This window comes from Triplophysa dalaica, chromosome 22 (genome assembly GCF_015846415.1).
Source record: "Triplophysa dalaica isolate WHDGS20190420 chromosome 22, ASM1584641v1, whole genome shotgun sequence".
Lineage (NCBI taxonomy): Eukaryota > Metazoa > Chordata > Actinopteri > Cypriniformes > Nemacheilidae > Triplophysa > Triplophysa dalaica.
The window spans coordinates 6,293,809-6,312,633 of NC_079563.1; the positions used below are offsets into that span (position 1 = coordinate 6,293,809).

General features: G+C 39.0%; 2 protein-coding genes across 3 annotated transcripts; both read right to left on the bottom strand.

The window, feature by feature from the left end:
• Positions 1-76: 76 nt before the first annotated feature.
• On the bottom strand, positions 77-2,840 carry mcidas (multiciliate differentiation and DNA synthesis associated cell cycle protein). The gene is made up of 5 exons (XM_056737508.1): positions 2,783-2,840; positions 2,641-2,704; positions 1,943-2,013; positions 1,088-1,198; positions 77-870 (listed from the first exon to the last, which is right to left on the bottom strand). The coding sequence occupies exons 1-5, from the start codon at positions 2,819-2,821 to the stop codon at positions 202-204; spliced, it is 954 nt and encodes a 317-aa protein (XP_056593486.1). The 5' UTR covers positions 2,822-2,840; the 3' UTR covers positions 77-201.
• A 1,393-nt stretch (positions 2,841-4,233) lies between these two features.
• Positions 4,234-18,145, bottom strand: dhx29 (DEAH (Asp-Glu-Ala-His) box polypeptide 29). 2 transcript variants are annotated; one of them, XM_056737021.1, is made up of 27 exons: positions 17,829-18,145; positions 17,476-17,549; positions 17,215-17,328; positions 16,969-17,098; positions 16,587-16,729; positions 16,135-16,275; positions 15,925-16,051; positions 15,096-15,257; positions 14,824-14,992; positions 14,620-14,740; positions 13,936-14,544; positions 13,327-13,470; positions 12,678-12,854; positions 12,424-12,564; positions 12,056-12,200; positions 11,054-11,174; positions 10,865-10,949; positions 10,466-10,554; positions 10,207-10,335; positions 10,047-10,122; positions 9,064-9,288; positions 8,749-8,885; positions 8,560-8,650; positions 4,968-5,285; positions 4,734-4,865; positions 4,508-4,604; positions 4,234-4,398 (listed from the first exon to the last, which is right to left on the bottom strand). In XM_056737021.1, the coding sequence occupies exons 1-27, from the start codon at positions 17,989-17,991 to the stop codon at positions 4,343-4,345; spliced, it is 4,116 nt and encodes a 1,371-aa protein (XP_056592999.1). In that variant the 5' UTR covers positions 17,992-18,145; the 3' UTR covers positions 4,234-4,342. The 2 variants fall into 2 exon arrangements, with proteins under 2 accessions (XP_056592999.1, XP_056592998.1); XM_056737020.1 differs by having other exon boundaries at positions 15,087-15,257.
• Positions 18,146-18,825: the final 680 nt, after the last annotated feature.

Sequence of the window (18,825 nt, forward strand, 5' to 3'; positions counted from 1 at the left end):
AATAGTTCAACCAAAAATCGTTTACAGACCCTCATGTCATGCCAAACACAAAAAGATGTTTAGAAGAATGTTGGTAAGCAAACAGCATTGACCCTTATTGATAACCTTTATAATGATACAAGTCCACATGAAACATTTCTCAAAATATCTTCTATATTAAGTGAACTCTTTAAGAATGCTGATTTAGAATGACAGGACTGTTCAGTCCTCACTAGGAACCCAAAGGAACCTACAAGAACCACTTGGTGTGTGAGATGTAAATGTCTTTCCGTGAGGGAAAACCTTCGTTTTTACAGTACTGTGTTCTCTTATTGAGATCTTAAAGCAAACACCATTCGACTCCCCAAGATCCGATTTGACGAGAGGGGTTTCTGTAACCACCCGAAGCCCACGGAAAGCCCCAAACACGTTCACCCTCTCTGTGACTGGCTTCGAAGAAACCACCAAACTTTCATTCGGAGTCAGATCTGACTCTTCTCCCAGCGGTTGAGGAGTCCATTCATTTTGGTCCAGCTGAGCCTCAAGCTGCTCCAAGTCCAGCTCCACAAGTTCATCATCTAGCCTGAGGCGCTTGCAGTCGGTCTCATAGTCCGGTCTTGTGTCCTCAGCATCATCTCCTCCAGCTTCTTCGCACATAAGATCGGTCCAACTGGACCACAGCTGCCGCTTGACTCCTGATGCGGGGTCAGTGCTGGTCGAGTCAGCTAAAGATGTATAAGACTGCTCAGATTGGTCCTCTCGTGTCAGCAGGGAGATCCAGGCATGTTGTGATCCCGTAGAATGACCATCGGTTGTCTCGGTATTTGTTTTTGGTGTCGATGTCGTCACACGGTGCGAAGCTGATTCACTCTGGAGCGATGTTGTGAAGACCTAGACAGGAAGTAGAAACAACAAATGGTCACGTGTGGATGTGACTTCGACAGAATATGAAGATCATGACCATAATGAACCTAAAGTTTCATAGGTGTGTTATTGTTTACATTCTGGAAGGGTGAACATAACTTACGATCATTAAAAACTTGGACATTTTATTTGTATTTTTATGGAGAAGTCACACAAAGTGCATTTGTTGTAAAAGATGCTTTACATCAAGTATGGTGGAGTAATGCTCAGCCTGTTCAGTTAGCTTTCTCAGCTGGGCGTTCGCTTCCCTCAGGGCCGAGACTTCCTCCTGCTTTCTCCTGAGTCGAGCGTGAAGCTGTGGAGAAACAAAACCGCTTGTTTTTACTTTTTAGTAAAACACTTAAGTCAGGCATTCTTTCAAATATCTTTCTCTGTGCTCCTCAAAACAAAGAATTTACTCATTGTCAAGAAATGCATCTGAATAGATTTCTGAGTCAAATAAATATATGGATTCATTGATACAGTGTGTGAGTATAATAATAATTTCTCTGCTCTGTGTCACTGATAAAAAAACAGAAGTTGTGGTAGGTTATGTCACATCGGACATTTTTCACAGTGTGAATGTCCGCAGCTGCCGCATTTGAATTTGTCTCATGATTTTGCAGTTCCCCATGTTACCCATGAAGAGGAATATAAACATTAAAGGAACGGTTCACCCCTGTGACAACAATTCTTTGTTTCGAGGAGCACAGAGAAAGATCTTTGAAAGAATGCTTGTAACCAAACAGTTCTGGGGGGCCTTTGGCTACCATTGTCATTTTTTACATTGTAGTCAATGGTGGCCAAGAACGGTTTGGTTACAAGCATTCTTCTAAATATCTTTCCCTGTGTTTATCGGCACAAAGTAACGTATATAGATTTGAAACATTTTGAGGGTGAGGATTTTTTTTTGGGGGGGGGGGTGAACTGTCTCTAAAATTTATAAGGTTTCGGTCATTCCCCTTTGTTCCCTTGAGCTGGAATAGTGTTATTTTAACATTTAAGAAATGACACTAAATAAATGATTAAGAGGAATGATGTTTTTTTCATGCGTGCTCACCTGTCGATTCAGCTCTAGAGCAGTATCCAAGTTTCTGTGGTCTGGAATGTCAAATGTAAGTAAATTTGTGTCTGTAGATGTAATAAGAAAGAATAAATGTCGACGATAATAAATGATTACATCATTACAAATGACCCATGGTTTTAGCACAAAAAAACGATGGTTTCTATACTTAAACCATTGCAATCACACAATAACCATGCTTATGCGTCTAGATAAACAGATAACCATGTGGTATTTATTTATATAAACCTGAACTAACTATCCCTTTAACATACAGTATATTAACAAGTTGTTAGTTTTCAAAATTAATGTATTGCATTTAGGCCCAAACATATATATATATGTGTGTGTATACATATATATATGTGTGTGTGTATACATATATATATATATGTGTGTATACATATATATATATATATATGTGTGTGTGTATATATATATATATATATATATGTGTGTGTGTGTGTGTATATATATATATATATATATATATATATATATATATATATATATGTGTGTGTGTGTATATATATATATATATATATATATATGTGTGTGTGTGTGTGTATATATATATATATATATATATATATATATATGTGTGTGTGTGTGTATATATATATATATATATATATATATATATATATATATGTGTATATATACGTATATATATTTACATATAACGTGTGTCTCACCTGCGGTGACGTCCAGCAGATCTTCAGTAGATGATTGGTTGACTGGAGCTTCTCCGTCATTCTGCTGATAAAATTGAACAAATGAAAAAAAACCTCTTATTTACATTCTTAAACCGTATTTAGTATAGCAGAAGTGGTTTACCACAAGATAAGACAGTTGAGGGTAAAAGCAGGTCTGCATGATGATGAACTGATGCTGAAAGTGAGCGCATTTGAACTCATATGTGCGGTCAACGCTGCGGTGACGTCAGAGCGCGGCGGTTGTCGTCAGGTGCGCGCGTAGCGACGCGTGCCTGTTGTCCGTGCGCTTCAGAGCGCCCGTTTTAATTCAGCGCCAAGTTCGCTAACTGTCGACATTGTTTGGATGTTGGAAACCTTGACACCAGAGTTAACGCCTGTTTTTGATTAACTTAATGATATTTATTATCAGCTAAGTACCTGTGTACGTACACAAGCTACGTATTTTGGTCATTATTGATAAAAATATCTTATTATATTTCAAGTTTTGTCTTTATTTTATTCTAATATAGGCTATATTTCACTTATATATATTAGTATGTCGACACAATTAATATAAAGATTGTTTTTAACATAATAAGAAACACTTTTGTAAAGTGCACTTTTCACATTGATGTATATGATCATACATATGTATATTTATAGTGCATGTGTATAGACACAACATTGTTCTTTTCACAGCATCAGTGTGAAGAGCCTTTGGCAACACCCTTATTTTTTTAGATTCATCAATAAAACGCTCGCATTGTGTAAACATTGTGTTCATGACCTCCAAGAATCAGCCAAAAATCTACTCTTTCCACTTTCTTATCCATATGATGGTCATAAGACTAGATCTTTACATGATAAATGTGGCATCAGTGTAGAGGAACATAAGATCTTAGATTTCCTTTCAGGAAGTCACCAATGCACAGTTATTCATTATTTAGTTTTATAGCATCTTAGGCTTTTAGAGCTGTAGGATTTATTGATCGCTTTAAAAGGCCTAAATGACTATCATAAATGTACTGAAACCTTTTATCGTTGAAACCCACTGACAACAACACATCATTTAAAAGTTCCACTTTTGGAGCTTGTAATCATTCAAGTTTATGTACTAAGTTATGAATTAAGGAATGATTTAATATGACGTTAATGTCATTATTAATTCATGTTTAATACAACTTCAAACTGATTTTATTTATGTCGTAGAATAGGAAATCTGAAGAATGCTGTGAGATTTCATACCCGAAGTAAACATCAGTGAAATGTTCAATTCAACCTGCAATCATTATATTTAAATATAAATAGTCCAAACCTCAACTACATAACGATAAAAAATTGGATCTCACTTTAAAAGTCAGTGGAATGTTAAAAGACTTCACTTGGAATTGAGTGTCTATAGACATTATACATCTTAACCACTTCTGTTTACAGGAACACAATAAAAATCAAATTTACTTGTATCAATTACAAGAGAATTTGATTGTGACCACAACATTGTTTGTCTGGTCTGCATTCCTCACAGCCTACAGTAATAACCCATCCTATCAAAACATAAGCATTAAAAGAACACCACAAGTATTTTATTTGTTTGTGTTAAAATATTTTTATTCTGGTTTTTAATTTACAAACTCCAACGCTTCGTGGAGGTTTGTCAACACTGGATGTAATCTTTTCATTGTCGTATACAAAAAGCTCCAATTCAGAGTCTGTTGTCTGACTTTATCAACTCTATGATCATCTGTATGGTCTTCTCATCTAAAAAGAAAAAATATATTCAATAATGAATGAAACACTGATAGTGATAAATCTGCACCAAAGACATGACATGACATGCAAACTTCTGATTGCGAAATGTATGAAATACCTTCCAAATTCATTTCGGGGTTGGCCAGTTTCCTCTCCAGGAGGGAGTCGATCAGCTTGCGGAGGTGTTTGAAGATAACACCAACTCTGACCGGAGCCTGATGGGAAATGGAACAGAATAAAGCGAGATAAGTTATCTCTTATCTTATTGTTCGGCAAACCATTTCTGGGTGCACCTGCCTGTAAGGCGATCAATGCAAATCACACATTGATTTGCTCTCACTGACCTGGAAGTAGATCCATCCATCCAGAGAAACTAGTCTCTCACGGTGCTGTACGTCAATATCGCCTCCGAACAACAGCATCGATAAAGGGGAGATCAAGGTTGTTTCTCTAAGAAACACTTTGGAGTATTTCACCTGTGGGCAAGACCAGAAAATTTCTCATTGCCACTTCGTTTCTGATTTTGTGGTGTATTTAATAAAAACAAGACTTATGTACTTAGAGTCAATTCTAAGCACCTTTTCCTGGAAGAGGAGCCAACCGTGAGTCTGCAGGTAGCGGTTCACTGAGGAGGGGTGAACGTTTGCCTTCCCCTGAGCCGTCTCCACCACACACATCACACGCTCCTGAACGTCCGGAGAGGGAGAGCAGAGAATACGGCCCACGTTGTCGTATAGACCCGCTGCCAGCACGGCGCTAAGAACAGAGATGTCCTGCTTGGAGAGCGGACCCAGGGCTTTAGAGTCAGTGCCGGGCCGAGAACGAGGAGCTCTGCCAGTCTTAGAAGCAATGAAACCGGCCTGCTGCACCATCCTGATGAGTTCCTGCTTTACATCCTGACAAGAAGATTAATACTGGGTGGTTATTGACATCAAAGTGACATAAATGTATCCAACAGCATGGTGAAGACCAAACAGCATGACAAGACCAAAATTGTTGGACTATTCCTAACCCCAAAATGTAGAAATATAACTGTTGTATTGCCTTAAAGTGAATATGAAAATACAGAGCATCTTTTCTGTTATTTTACAAAAAATTGAAATTGAAACACATTTGAAATTTGGGAAACATATTGTACAAAGTAGTTCAAAGTTCATATAATATTTTACCTAAACACATACCAATAAATAGGAAATTAAGAAAAACTGAAAATAATCTTTGAAATGGTCTCAGCGAAAATTATTTCAGCGGCTGTATAGTCAAGGTCAATGAAAATATGTTTACTTCTTACTTGATGGTTACATCACTTTATCAGAATGAGGACATTCTCAATATTAGATTTTTTACCACACGATTATCATGGCCAAAAGAATTTCAATATCTAAAGTTTAAAATAATTAAAAATAAGTTTAATTTATCTTCTATATTCTTTATTTTGAATCTTCTTTTCTTTTTTCCAATGAATGACACTCAAAATACAAGCTCTTAAAAGCAATATGCTACACAGGTGCCAAACCACCACCTACTATATTGGAGTGTCAACCAGATACTGATACAGAAAATGTATGATATTATCATATGTGTGTCATTACAATATCAATAATCACGGATAGCCGCATATTGCCACCAGGCTCACACCTTCTATTGACCACGCAATCATCACACTTAACTCCACAGATGTTTACACTGCACTAAGCCGGATAAACGCACGCAAGGCTGCTGGTCCTGATGGCATCCCTGGTCGCGTACTCAGGGCATGTGCGGAGCAGCTCGCTGGGGTCTTCACGGATATCTTCAACATGTCCCTCGCCCAAGCAGTGGTTCCAGCTTGTTTCAAATCCACCTCCATTGTGCCCATTCCAAAAAATTCCAGCCCGACATGCCTGAATGACTACCGCCCTGTAGCACTCACACCCATTGTTATGAAGTGCTTCGAGCGGCTGGTCCTGTCACACCTAAAAGACTCTTTACCATCCACACTGGACCCATACCAATTTGCCTACCGTAGCAATAGGAGCACAGATGATGCAGTGTCCATGGCGCTGCACTCCGTGCTCACACATCTGGATAATAAGGACACTTATGCACGCATGCTGTTTGTAGACTTCAGCTCTGCATTCAATACCGTCATCCCTTCCAAGCTAATCATCAAACTTGGAAACCTAGGCATTAACAATACAACCTGCAACTGGATTATGGATTTCCTGACGAACAGGCCTCAGCTTGTTAAGTTAGGCCACATCTGCTCCACCACCATCACCCTCAACACTGGTGTACCACAGGGCTGCGTACTGAGCCCCTTTCTCTACTCCCTCTTCACACTCGACTGCAGACCTGTGAATGGAACTAACTCCTTCATCAAGTTCGCAGACGATACAACAGTGATTGGTCTCATCAGCAACAACGATGAGACTGCTTACAGGGAGGAAGTACGGCACCTGGCCACATGGTGCTCAAACAACAACCTGCTCCTTAACACCTCCAAGACAAAGGAGATCATTGTGGACTTCAGGAAGGCGAAAGGAGGCACACACGACCCCATCCACATTAACGGGACGGCTGTCGAACGTGTTTCCAGTTTTAAGTTCCTGGGGACCCATATTTCGGAGGACCTGTCCTGGACCACCAACACCTCATGCCTGGTCAAGAAGGCTCACCAGCGTCTCTTCTTTCTGAGGACACAGAAGAAGAACCAACTGTCTTCAACTATCCTGGTGAACTTCTATCGCTGCACGATAGAGAGCATCCTGACCAACTGTGTCACAGTCTGGTACGGGAACTGTTCTGTTGCTGAGCGCAAGGCACTGCAGCGGGTGGTGAAAACAGCCCAACGCATCACAGGGACTACACTCTCTTCCATTGAGGACATCCAAAAGAAACGCTGTCTGCGTCGAGCTCGCAGCATTCTCAAGGACTCCTCTCATCCCGCTCACAGACTGTTTACTCTCCTGCCTTCCGGCAGGTGCTTCAGGTGCCTCCAGACAAGAAACAGCAGACTAGGAAACAGCTTTTTTCCCAGAGCTGTTTCATTATTGAACGCTGTCCCCCACTGATTCCACTACCCCTCATAACTTTAACTGTATGCTGCTATACATTGCTTACATTGCACTACAGGGCTGCCATGCATGACTGAACTGTACACACCAGTACTTCATGTATCTGCTCTATCGGACTGTTTACACACACAGCATCATTTGCACTCTATACTGCTCACTTGCACACCAGGAATATTACACTGAATGCTCATTTGCACTAATGGACTACTCTTATAACTGCATTACCTCATCTACTGCACTGTAACTTTCATAACTGCATTACCTCATCTACTGCACTGTAACTTTCATAACTGCATTACCTCATCTACTGCACTGTAACTTTCATAACTGCACCAACTTCTCTACTGCACTGTAACTCATCTATTGCATTACTGCATCTATTGCATAACTAACTGCATCTACTCATCTATTGCACTATAACTCCAATAACTGCATCTACTCATCTATTGCACTATAACTCCAATAACTGCATCTACTCATCTATTGCACTGTAACTTCAATAACTGCACTAACTCATCTACTGCACTGTAAATGTATAACTGCATCTACTCATGTATTGCACTATAACTTCAATAACTGCATTAACTCATGTACTGCACTGTAACTTTAATAGCTAATGTCTGTAACTAATGCACACTCAAGTCACTTGCCCTATTGTATAGTCTATATTGTTATCTGTTCATAACCACCTGTACATTATTGTTCACAGTATATATCCTTCTGTTTATATTGTTCATAGTACATACCGACTGTCATATTTTCATAGTACATGCCCATTGTATAGTATTTTCATAATATTGTATTCTGTATTTATTCACACTGTATATCCTACACTTGCTAATTGCACTTCTGGTTAGACCTAAACTACATTTCGTTACACTGTACTTGTATATGTGTAATGACAATAAAGTTGAATCTAATCTAATCTAATCTATTTCTAAACCCAAATAAACATAAATACAAAAACTGCATTGCTAAGGTTAATAAAAACGTTTGTCACAAACCCTTTAAAAGAAAAATCTCATTTTTGTTCGCACACATGCAGCTAATGGAACAAATAGACATTTTGGGATCATCAATACACTTCAGGGGAATAAGAAAGTACATATTTTACCTCCATGGTCATGAGGGCAGTGCGGTTCAAGAAGTGTTTCCTACAATAGGTCATCTCAGCTCGTGTTCCTTCACTTCGTGCAATCTTCCACCTGTAAACCCATCACCAGCATAAGTAGGAGGATTTTGATTTATTCATGTTTACACCACACAAGTTTTATTTCGTTGAGGATGTGTGATGTCATTTTACCCGAGATAAGCGTTGTAGATGGTCATGTGATCCGAGTGGGCGACTGCCAGAGCAAATTTAGCCAGGTTGGCTTCATCCTTTCTGCTCATTGGTGTAGAGAAGGGTGACTTCTCCGACATGGCCGCTGCTATAGTGGCCTGAAAAAAGTTCACCCAAAAAGTAATATTCTTTGATCAATTATTAACCCTCATGTCATTTCATTGTATGAGACATTTCTCAAAATATCTTCTTTTGTGTTCCACCGGTGAAACGGTCATATTCAGGTTTTGAACGGGTGAATTATTTATGTTTCAGCTAACATCAACCACCACTCACAATAGGTTCAAGGCAACCAAAAATAGCACCAAATATGAGCATCTTCCCAATCTTGACATTGACAGGCAGGGTTGCCAGGTGATGGCCGAGCGGTGTGAGGGTGTGGCTATCTTGCTGACAGGCGCCGATCTTCCTCAGCAGACTGACAGCGTTGCACACGGCCTGCTGCTGTGGGGGGTCCAGAGCTTGACACAGGAAACTCTCTGGTGAACCGTATTCACACTTCTGTTAAGACACAGAGAAGTGATAAATTAGACACTGGGGGTGAGTGTGTTCAAGCCCCATTAAAGAAGAAATGAGAAAAAAGCCTGTAATACTACAATGCACATTATTTTAAGCACAGTAAATAGTTATTTTAAAGGGGTCATATGACACGGCTAAAACAAATATTATAGTTTGTTTTAGATGTAATGCAATGTGTATATACGATTTAAGGTTAAAAAACACAGTATTTTCCACATACCGTGCATGTTTGTTTTTCCCCTTTGCCGTGCCTCTCTGAAACCGGCATATTTTTTAAAAAGCTCATGAAAAGCGAGGTGTGCTATTGGCCAGTTAATCAGTGCGTAATGATTGGTCAAATACTGCAAGCTGTTTAACGGAAATGTTACGCCTCTTACCATATTTGGAACACCGGGTTCCTCTTCAATTTTACTGACAGGTACGCCCACCTGACTTGCGTGTACATTTGGGCGGTCTTAGTCAAATCACACCACGAACTGACATTAATTTGTGGAGGTGTGGTTACACGAGGCGTTTCAGAAAGGACTGAGTGAGCATTCGCTTTTAGATAGAAGGCATTTTTTGTTCCGACACTTTCATGTTTGCAATTTACGTGTCTAATACATACATGGACAACTTCTAGCACACCAAAGAAACAGAAAAACATGGATTCGCGCCATATGACCCCTTTAAATAATACAGTGTGTTAACAGTAGAAATAAAGAGAAAAATCTGTTCTATGGAGGACAAAAAATACATAACATAATATGAAGGCAAAGCTCCTCCAAAGGCACCCTCAGGATCTCCGGTATGGAGTAGTCTATGAAGCTATCAAACCTGGTAAATAAATATTTACACGGTTACTAATATTCCAACTTGTCACATTATAACAGTGATCGAGAGTCACAAGTTGGTGTTTACCTAAATTTGGGATAGAGGCGAAAACAGAAGCCCTCTCTGACCCGCCCCGCCCTGCCTTGTCTCTGCAGAGCGCTCGCTTTACTAACAAATGTCTCCACGAGTGAGCTCATCTGACTGCTTTCGTGGTATCTAGGACATCAAACCAGAAATAGATTATAACCACAACACTACAAGTCCAAACATATCTTGTTCATCAACATCGTATTTCCTAAAATATCTATTCAGCAGATCTAACGTAACGCTTTTGACCACTGCTCACCGATTTTCTTTTGTTTTTCCAGTGTCGATGACAAACACAACATCTGGAATAGTGACGCCTGTCTCAGCGATGTTTGTAGATAGCAAGATCTTTAATAGAATGTCAAAAACAATAGTATGTTAGTGTCACATTTTGTATGTTTAATTCACCGAATGTTGTCTATTTATCATTTTGGAAATAAAAGAATTGAAGACATGTTAACAATAAGCTGCTACTTCTGTAATGAACTCTTGAATCAAATAATGCACATTACATTGTTGGACACAATTTACAGTACAATATGGCCTGTTGCAAACTGCACTTTTAAAATGCATAAATAAAATTAATATAGCAAGCATAGTTCATTCTGCAGAAATAATACAGTATTATGGTAGTCTGAACTCCAATTCACTACAGTACCTTCCTGACTCCAGCAGGGGGCACTGTAAACGCAGCAGACTGGTCCTGAGACGATAGCGTGGAGTGAAGAGCTACTAGCTTGTATCTAGAAGCAAATTTACACTAAATATAAAATGACAAATACAATAAAAGATTCATGTCAAATTAAATGTCTATCATTAAAAGCGGTGTCTTTTCAAGTAAAGTTACCTGTCCTTTGAGCTGAAGCGTCTGTCTGTGGTCAGCAAATCATACAGCTGTTGAATATGAGCCAGACCTGGGAGGAAGATCAGAACTGCACCTTCCACATCACGAAACTGAGGTGACTTGTCTGAGGTCGGGAAACAGAAAAACTTTATTAATTCATAAAATCCTAATTTCTATATTTGTTTCTATATATCGGTCTGGCTGGTGGGTAATAATATACCTATTTATATTTGAATCAATTTACCTTAATATTAACTTATGTTATTGTATTGAATAAACAATTTGTTGAAATGCAACTTTGCATTTTTAGTTTAGCCAAGTAACGGTTCTTCTACTGGTGACCCAAAATAATACTGGCTAGACATACTACTAACTTGCCAGCTACTGTAATTTACGTGTTTTTTTCTTTTTCTTTTAATCAGAAATCGTCTGCAGGGAATCCATTTTTTGTAGATGTGTACCGGAAGTTAAAGGGATAGTTCACCCAAAAATGAAAATTCTGTCATCATTTGCTCACCCTCACGTTATTTAATACCTCAGTAAATTACTTTGTTCTGATGAACACAGAGAAAGATATTTAGACGAATGTTAGTAATTTTCAGTTCCATGACATGACATTAGCATAGTAGGAAACATTAAATGGTAGTCAATGGTGCCCCATACTGTTTGTTTCCCTAAATTCTTCAAGAAATTCTAAATTTTGTGTTCAACAGAACTCCCAAAAAACTTTTTTCCTACTATGGATGATGACCTAAAACTGAAAATTGCTGACATTCTTTCAAATATCTTCTTGTGTGGTAATCGAAAAACAAAGAAATATATTCAGGGTTGAAAACACTCTGAGGGTGAGTAAATGATTACAACATTTTTATTTTTGGGTGTACTATCCCTTTAATTTCAAGCATGCATACAATGTAACGTTTGTTTATGTTGTTGCTTTGAAACCATCTGTCTATACAGAGGTGCAAACTTAATTTTGATCTGTGCAGACTTGTATTATTTTACCCAGGTATGCCAGCAGGTCTAGAATCAGATCCATGTTGATTTTATTGGGGTTCATGTACTGCAGGACACGGCGGGTCCGACTGCTGAAGTGATCAAACTCGGGTCCCAGATCACAACCTGAGCCAGAATCCCTCATGATAACCTCCTACACAGAACAATTACATTTTAAGTGTAATAGAAAGTTTCAATTTTTTAGATTTAAAATGACAAAATATAAGTGAAAACTACATGTGAATAGGAGAGTTAATCCGATAAATCGGTACAGGATTAACTCCAGAACCTGATTTGGATTGCAGTCGTCTCTTTCTTCTTAACAGATATTACACACAATAGGTAAGAGCTATGTAGATTTTGTCATCTGTGCAAACCTGGTGCTGATGAGTTTTTCCTCCTTTCTGTGTGATGGTGATGTTCACCTCCTCTTCTTCTTCCACAAACTTCTGACTGTACTCTGAGTCCTGGTCCAGAACATAGCCTGTCTCCTCCACAATATCATCCAGGTGAAATACCTACAACCACAATTTACTAGTTTGTCTTATTGCACTTTGCTTTTTTTAATTGAGTCAAGGTTGTAACAAAATAAGTCAAGTATCATTGGCAATATTTAGCTGTTTAGTCTTGCCTCCACAGGGAATGTTCTGCCTGGTATGGTGACCACTGGGCAGCGGTTAAAGTAGTTGGCAAACTTTTGGCAGTCGACCGTGGCGCTCATCAAGATCAGCCGGAGGTCAGATCGCTTCTGGACGACTTCTTTGAGTATAGTGAGGAGAAAATCTGATTGTACACTGCGCTCATGAACCTACAGACAACAATAACATCACACTGAATATACTAAATCTAGAACCAGGTTTTGAAGTTGTAAATAGCTATAGTATTAAGAGGTGAAAAATATTTTCATAAAAATGTCCATAAGTGGTTTCTGTTATTTATTGTGATGCATCTCAAGGGATAGTTTACACAAAAATAAATGACACCTCATGTCACTCAAAACCTGTATATGGCTCTTTCTTCTGTAAAACACAAAATAAGATATATTGAGAAATGTCTCAGTGTTTGTTTGGCAATACAATGAAAGTCAATGAGTGTCAATGTTGTTTGTTCATCAACTTTCTTTAAAATATATATTTTTGTGTTTTTTCAAGAATAAATAAAGTAAATTTCATGGTGAACCATCCCTTTAAACCACCACAGACACATGGCTCTTAAATACAATTCTGGTATTTAAGTGTATGCGCCTTTATATTTGTTTTAAGTGAAGTGGTGATGTTTACCTCATCCACGATGATGTGCGTGAGAGAACTAAGGAGCTGATCCTGTTGCAGTTTTCGCAGTAAAACTCCAGTAGTGCAGTACAGCAGTCGTGTTGTCTCCCCAGAGCGGTTCTCCATCCGGATTTGATATCCACACAGTGAATTCTGCAATGTCAGTATATTTTGATACCGTTCAGTCATGACATCAATTTGTAGACTTGCCTGGAGGTATAATTTGATTTATATTTTAAACTTATTTAAAGGTCCAGTGAATGAAATTTAGCGGCATCTAGTGGTGAGGTTGCGAATTGCAACCAACGACTTACTCCACCCTTTCCCCTCCCTTTCGGACCACTTCAGGGTGGCTGAGACAGAACTAAGATATCATCAGGTTTTCGCTCCTTTGCCGAAGGAGATAACTTATTTAGGAAATGTGTTCTGTCCGTTTAGGGCTACTGTAGAAACAACATGGTGGACCCACTGTGTTTGTAGATAGAAATAGCTCATTCTAACATTATGTCAAGTCTTTCCCTCCGAAGACATAGTTATGTATGTTATATAGCATTTCTGTCAATAGATCCTCCACAGAACTACACACAGCACCTTTAAGAAGATATTTTGTAATCTGACCTTGCTTCCTGGTCCCTCCTCACTGCCCAGCTCCTGCGACACCCTGCTGGCCAGACTCATGGCTGAGATCCTCCTGGGCTGCGTCACCACCACATTGCACGGCTGAGCGCCACCTCCACCAGCCAGGAGATCCTCCAAGATAAATTGAGGAATCTGGGTGCTCTTCCCGCTTCCTGTCTCTCCGGCGACAACCACCACGCGGTGCCGCCGCAAAGCATCCAGCACCTTCTGGCGGTGCTGATAGACGGGCAGCTGTTGCCTCTCCACCAGAAGTCTGCGAGCCACAGCCGAGCCTTGCAGTTTAAGGAACAGCCTCCGGGACGCCTCCTCTGCCACGAGGCCTTGTCCACGCTGGGGCTCAACGTCTTCCTGAAAGTCCAGGTTCTCCCAGGAGTCTTCTGGTTCATCTCCAGCATCCCGGTTGGTGTCCTGCGGGTCGCCCTGTGGTTGGTTGCCCTGTTGCTGTTTGAGGTGGGTGAGCAGACGTGCGATGAACTGGTCACGTGGTTTGTTGATGGCGCAGCGGCTTTGCTCCTCCTCTTTTTGTTCACTGTCACGCCACTCGAGCCACACGTCGCGGTAAGTGGGTGGGAGCAGTTGATGCACCGACTAAATTAAGGGAATTTGATAAATAAATAAACCAAACTGGACCGATTCGCCAATGCGTGCTTCCTTAAAGCTCACCTGTCCTTTGACAAGGTCATAAAGGGCCAAGGTCGCTCCTAAGTGATGTGCCTGCATCCCATCTTCAGTTAGGATAGTGGGACACACCTCCAGAACATCATTAGGCCTCTGAACCCGAACCCTGACATGATGACACACAATCAAACCTCAATAAACATCCTGTCAGAACACAATCAGCCTCAAAGATAATGAAACGCAACATACCTGCATTTCCAATATTTCCCGACTGCTTTTTTCTCAAATGATGGTGGCGGGCTCTTCGGCAGGTTCTTTCTGCACCAGTCGATCAGAAACTGTTTGGGTGACTTGCCGGTCCAGCTTCTGGATGTGTAGTCAAAGTTACGGATGTCTTTGGGCTCTTTCTTCGTTTCCGCTAGAGCATCAGAAATAACAAAGCATGATTATGTAAAAAATGCTATTAACCATGTAGCCCGAAGAGAAATGTAAACCAAAACAAATGAAAGTACTTCTTGTACTTTTTTCTGCTGCTGCTGGCGGTGCATTTGTCTGCTCAAAGAGACTAAAATTAAGTTCCTCCTTTCTGTCAGTCACTGAAACTTGCTTCTTTTCCTCTTTAGGGGTGTCTTTAACTTTAATAGCAGGATTAAACATTGGATGAGACTCTAAAGGCTTCATTTCTGTAATATAACACAAAAACACATTTATGGACCTATGAAGATAGTGTCATTACACCAGAAACAATACCAGACAGAGAACCATAAACTTTATGGACAAAAGTATTGAGACGTCCTTTCTAATAAGCCTGTGTATCTATTCTAATAAATAATTCCAGTGATTCCAATCAAAACAAAAATTGATGCTATACAATCCAATACCATATTAAACTTTTAGCATTTTTCTGTTCTGAAATGACTGTAGCCCGGTGTATAATAATAAAAGCGTTTGGGTGTTTGGCTCAAAGGCGTTCAACTAGGTTCAGTTCTGGGGCCACTCAAGTTCTTCCCCACTAGACTGAATCAATTAATTCTTTTTTTATCTTGCTTTGTGTATGGGTAGCGTTGTCATTTGAGAATAAAAAAAGGGTCTTGCACAAACTGTTGCTTTAAAATTAAAAGCACACAATTCTCTATAATTATATAATTATATGGTGCAGCATTTAGATTTGCGCTCACGGAAATTACCAAAGTAGTCAAACCTGTTCATTAAAAGGGGGAGTCCCGATACTTTTGTCCATATAGTTTATCTTGTAATAAATTGAAAGTGAAAGTGCGAATAGCAAACAAAGAAATACAGAAACAATCCAATGATTGCATATGATAAGCAATAGAGACGAGGTGTGGAGACCTTGCTGGATGACTCTGATGCGGTCTTGTGCTGTCCTCTGTCCTGCTTTGTCTTTCTTGGCTTTAGATTGTGCTGCCATCTCTTTAGCATCATCCAGCTGTGCGGCCAGCACCAGGTATCTGTCATTCTGCAGAGAGAACATGTGAACTCAAACACAGCAGATTGAATAACATAATGCAGTGAAACACGCAAAACACTTTTGTGACTCACAGGATCAAACTTCTCCTCCAGCTCAGGGTTATCTTTTCTCATGTCATTGCTTTCATCATCTTCACTGCTCTGATCATCAGATTGCTCAGCGTAGCGTAGTATCCACTCCTTCATACTGACACTGGCTTCTTTTACTGGAGTCTGTATGAGGAATACGAGACATCTTCCATCAGAAAAAATTACTTGATTCATAAAGGGACTACAATACCGTACTGTATACAGAAATCTGTTTTATTAACTCAATCCCCTCACAATGTAAAAATGGTGCATTCAGAACAAAACGGATCATTTAATGATTCTTTGTAAACACCCTCTTTTCATGTGGATTAGTAACAGAGCTTTGTTTCACTTATTTGCAAGCTTTGTTTTTTTTTGTAGCATCCGATATGATTTTACAAAAGCCTTATTGGATTTGAAGTCTTTTTTCTCAAACATATAGGTGGTTTACAGACTTTTGGCTTGGGTTTCTCCTCTTCTTTAGGTGCGTCTTTATTGGCTGCTAGTGGGGTTCTGTCCTCTTTTGGAGGCTGGAACGTGGGCCGAGTCTTCTGTTTCTCCTCCTGCATCTTTTGGCTGAATCCTTCTGGTAGCTCATCTTTATTCAAAAACAAGAGAAAAAACATGTTTGGAGAGCGTTGAGACTGAGCCATAATAACTCCACTTTACGTGTTTCTACTTTAATGCATCTACATGCTAGTGATCTTATCAATGTTGAAAAAGTTCCCCCACCACTTCTAAAACAAAGTGTATCACGGACATGATGAAGGCTAAAAACAAGAACCCAGACATATAAATGTCCCACAACGTGAAAGAAAACTTTAACACTGGTTTTACCGTCTCGGAGATTCAGACAAAGCCAGTCGAGTGCCGAGTGCAGATCTCCTCCATACAGCACACTGCTCTTCATGGCCTCCTCTATGTGTTCTGTCTTAAAGTGAAACTTCTGAAGAGCACTGTACAAATCCTGACAACACATACATACGTATCATCATAGCAGACCTTTTTGTTTTTTTAAACATGATGCCAACCAGAATTCTGACACAACAAAGGCCAAACAAAAAGGTGACAAGAATTTATTACCAGCAACTTTTTGGTTGTGAGTCTCCCAGATATTGGTCCCTTATCTGCATATTCTTGTCTGTAATCATTGATCAACTTGATCACCTTTTTCTCCAGTTCTGGCTGGATTACAACCTTCAAGAAATGCAAACACAACATCAGTATTGAAGGCAGACAGCTCAGATATTGTTTTAAAGATCTTTGGTGTTCGGCAGAATAAAAGTCATGTAGGTGAGTACATGATAACCAAAAGATGAAACAATCAAATAAAAGCACACCTACTTTTAGGATTGATTTATCAGACACCCCACTTGTGTCAGTCTGTGTGTTAGTGTTTAGACTATATGTTTTGGGACCTGTGAGGAGAAAACAAAATCTAATGACCGGAATATAAGCCATATTAAAACATATGAGACAACAAATCCCAACATCCTTTTCATACAATTCGATCTATACATATATAAATGTGCATGAGCTACTGATCTAGTAAGCATTACGTTATGTTTTATTTTTGTCTTATTTATCACCGTTTTTAAAGAATGATACAAAATTAAATCTTTTTAACAATAAATGAGATTCATTTCCACGAGAGTTTGTACGATTTTGATATGTAGAATGTTTGAATGAGGTCTGACCTTTTGGCTTGCTTTCTTTCGAGGCTGATTTCTCATTATTTGGTCTTTGTTGTTGTTTTTTGCCTGTAGATTCAAACGCTATATTGGATGCATTCACAGTTGCTGCAGGAGCCGGCTGGGCACCCGTGGGCACTGCTGCTGACTTCTTTTTCTTCCCACCCATTATTACAATAATCAGTTCAAGAGTCTATTAGTGATAACAAAATAATATAACTCTTTCTCCATAAATCAAAGCTTTGTGACTGCAAAATAACGTAAAAATCGAGTTTGCATGCCTTTACTGACAGCCAGCTAGCCAAAGATGTGTGAAGGCTGAAATGTTAGATGCTCCTTCAAAATAAAAGTCATTTTTTAGATAAAAATGGCTACTGTACAGTGTACACTGAATATTGAATGCCATTTTAATATAAAAAGGATCAACTTCACACATGTAGAATCAATACAAGGTTATTCATATAATGTTAGGTCTGTTACAAATGCTTTAAAATGAAATATAAAAATAATACCTTTATAAATGTTTTTGCTATTAAATGGGTAGTTTTTGTGTCCTATGGTGTTACCTACAGTCTTTGTGTGTGACAAAATTTAGAAAATAAATAAGAATTAAGAGCATATGCACATTAGTATACATATTCATATGTATTTAATATTAATATTGATTAATATAACTACAAATATTAAAAGTGTCATCACATTTTATGTTGTCACACCATAGGACACATTGTACGGTTTTAACATTGTAACTTCCCATATGGTTATAAAATAGTTCACATAGAAATCATTTAATTACATTGTTTTTAAAATAACTCTTAAATGTTCATGTAAGACTCATTTTACACTCGTTTTTCTGAATTATTCCTTTAATGTTTCTGACCAGAAGACAAAACGGTGTAACTTTAGGGCACTTCAATTTTGTTTCTGCAACACTTTTACATCTGTTACCGTTGCTGCGTTCACACATTTATTTGTAGACGTCATTTCCTGTTCGTGTGCGGTG

What these genes read in the sequence shown, in the direction of transcription:
- dhx29 (XM_056737020.1), bottom strand. Translation starts at nt 17,991, where the DNA reads ATGGGTGGGAAGAAAAAGAAGTCAGCAGCAGTGCCCACGGGTGCCCAG. An exon ending in CTGATAAATCAATCCTAAAA is followed by an intron (nt 17,329 to 17,475) that starts GTAGGTGTGCTT and finishes CATTTCTTGAAG; the next exon opens with GTTGTAATCCAGCCAGAACT. An exon ending in CATCAGAGTCATCCAGCAAG is followed by an intron (nt 15,258 to 15,924) that starts GTCTCCACACCT and finishes GTTATATTACAG; the next exon opens with AAATGAAGCCTTTAGAGTCT.
- mcidas (XM_056737508.1), bottom strand. Translation starts at nt 2,821, where the DNA reads ATGCAGACCTGCTTTTACCCTCAACTGTCTTATCTTGTG. An exon ending in CTCAACTGTCTTATCTTGTG is followed by an intron (nt 2,705 to 2,782) that starts GTAAACCACTTC and finishes CAATTTTATCAG; the next exon opens with CAGAATGACGGAGAAGCTCC. An exon ending in ATTACTCCACCATACTTGAT is followed by an intron (nt 871 to 1,087) that starts GTAAAGCATCTT and finishes CTTCCTGTCTAG; the next exon opens with GTCTTCACAACATCGCTCCA.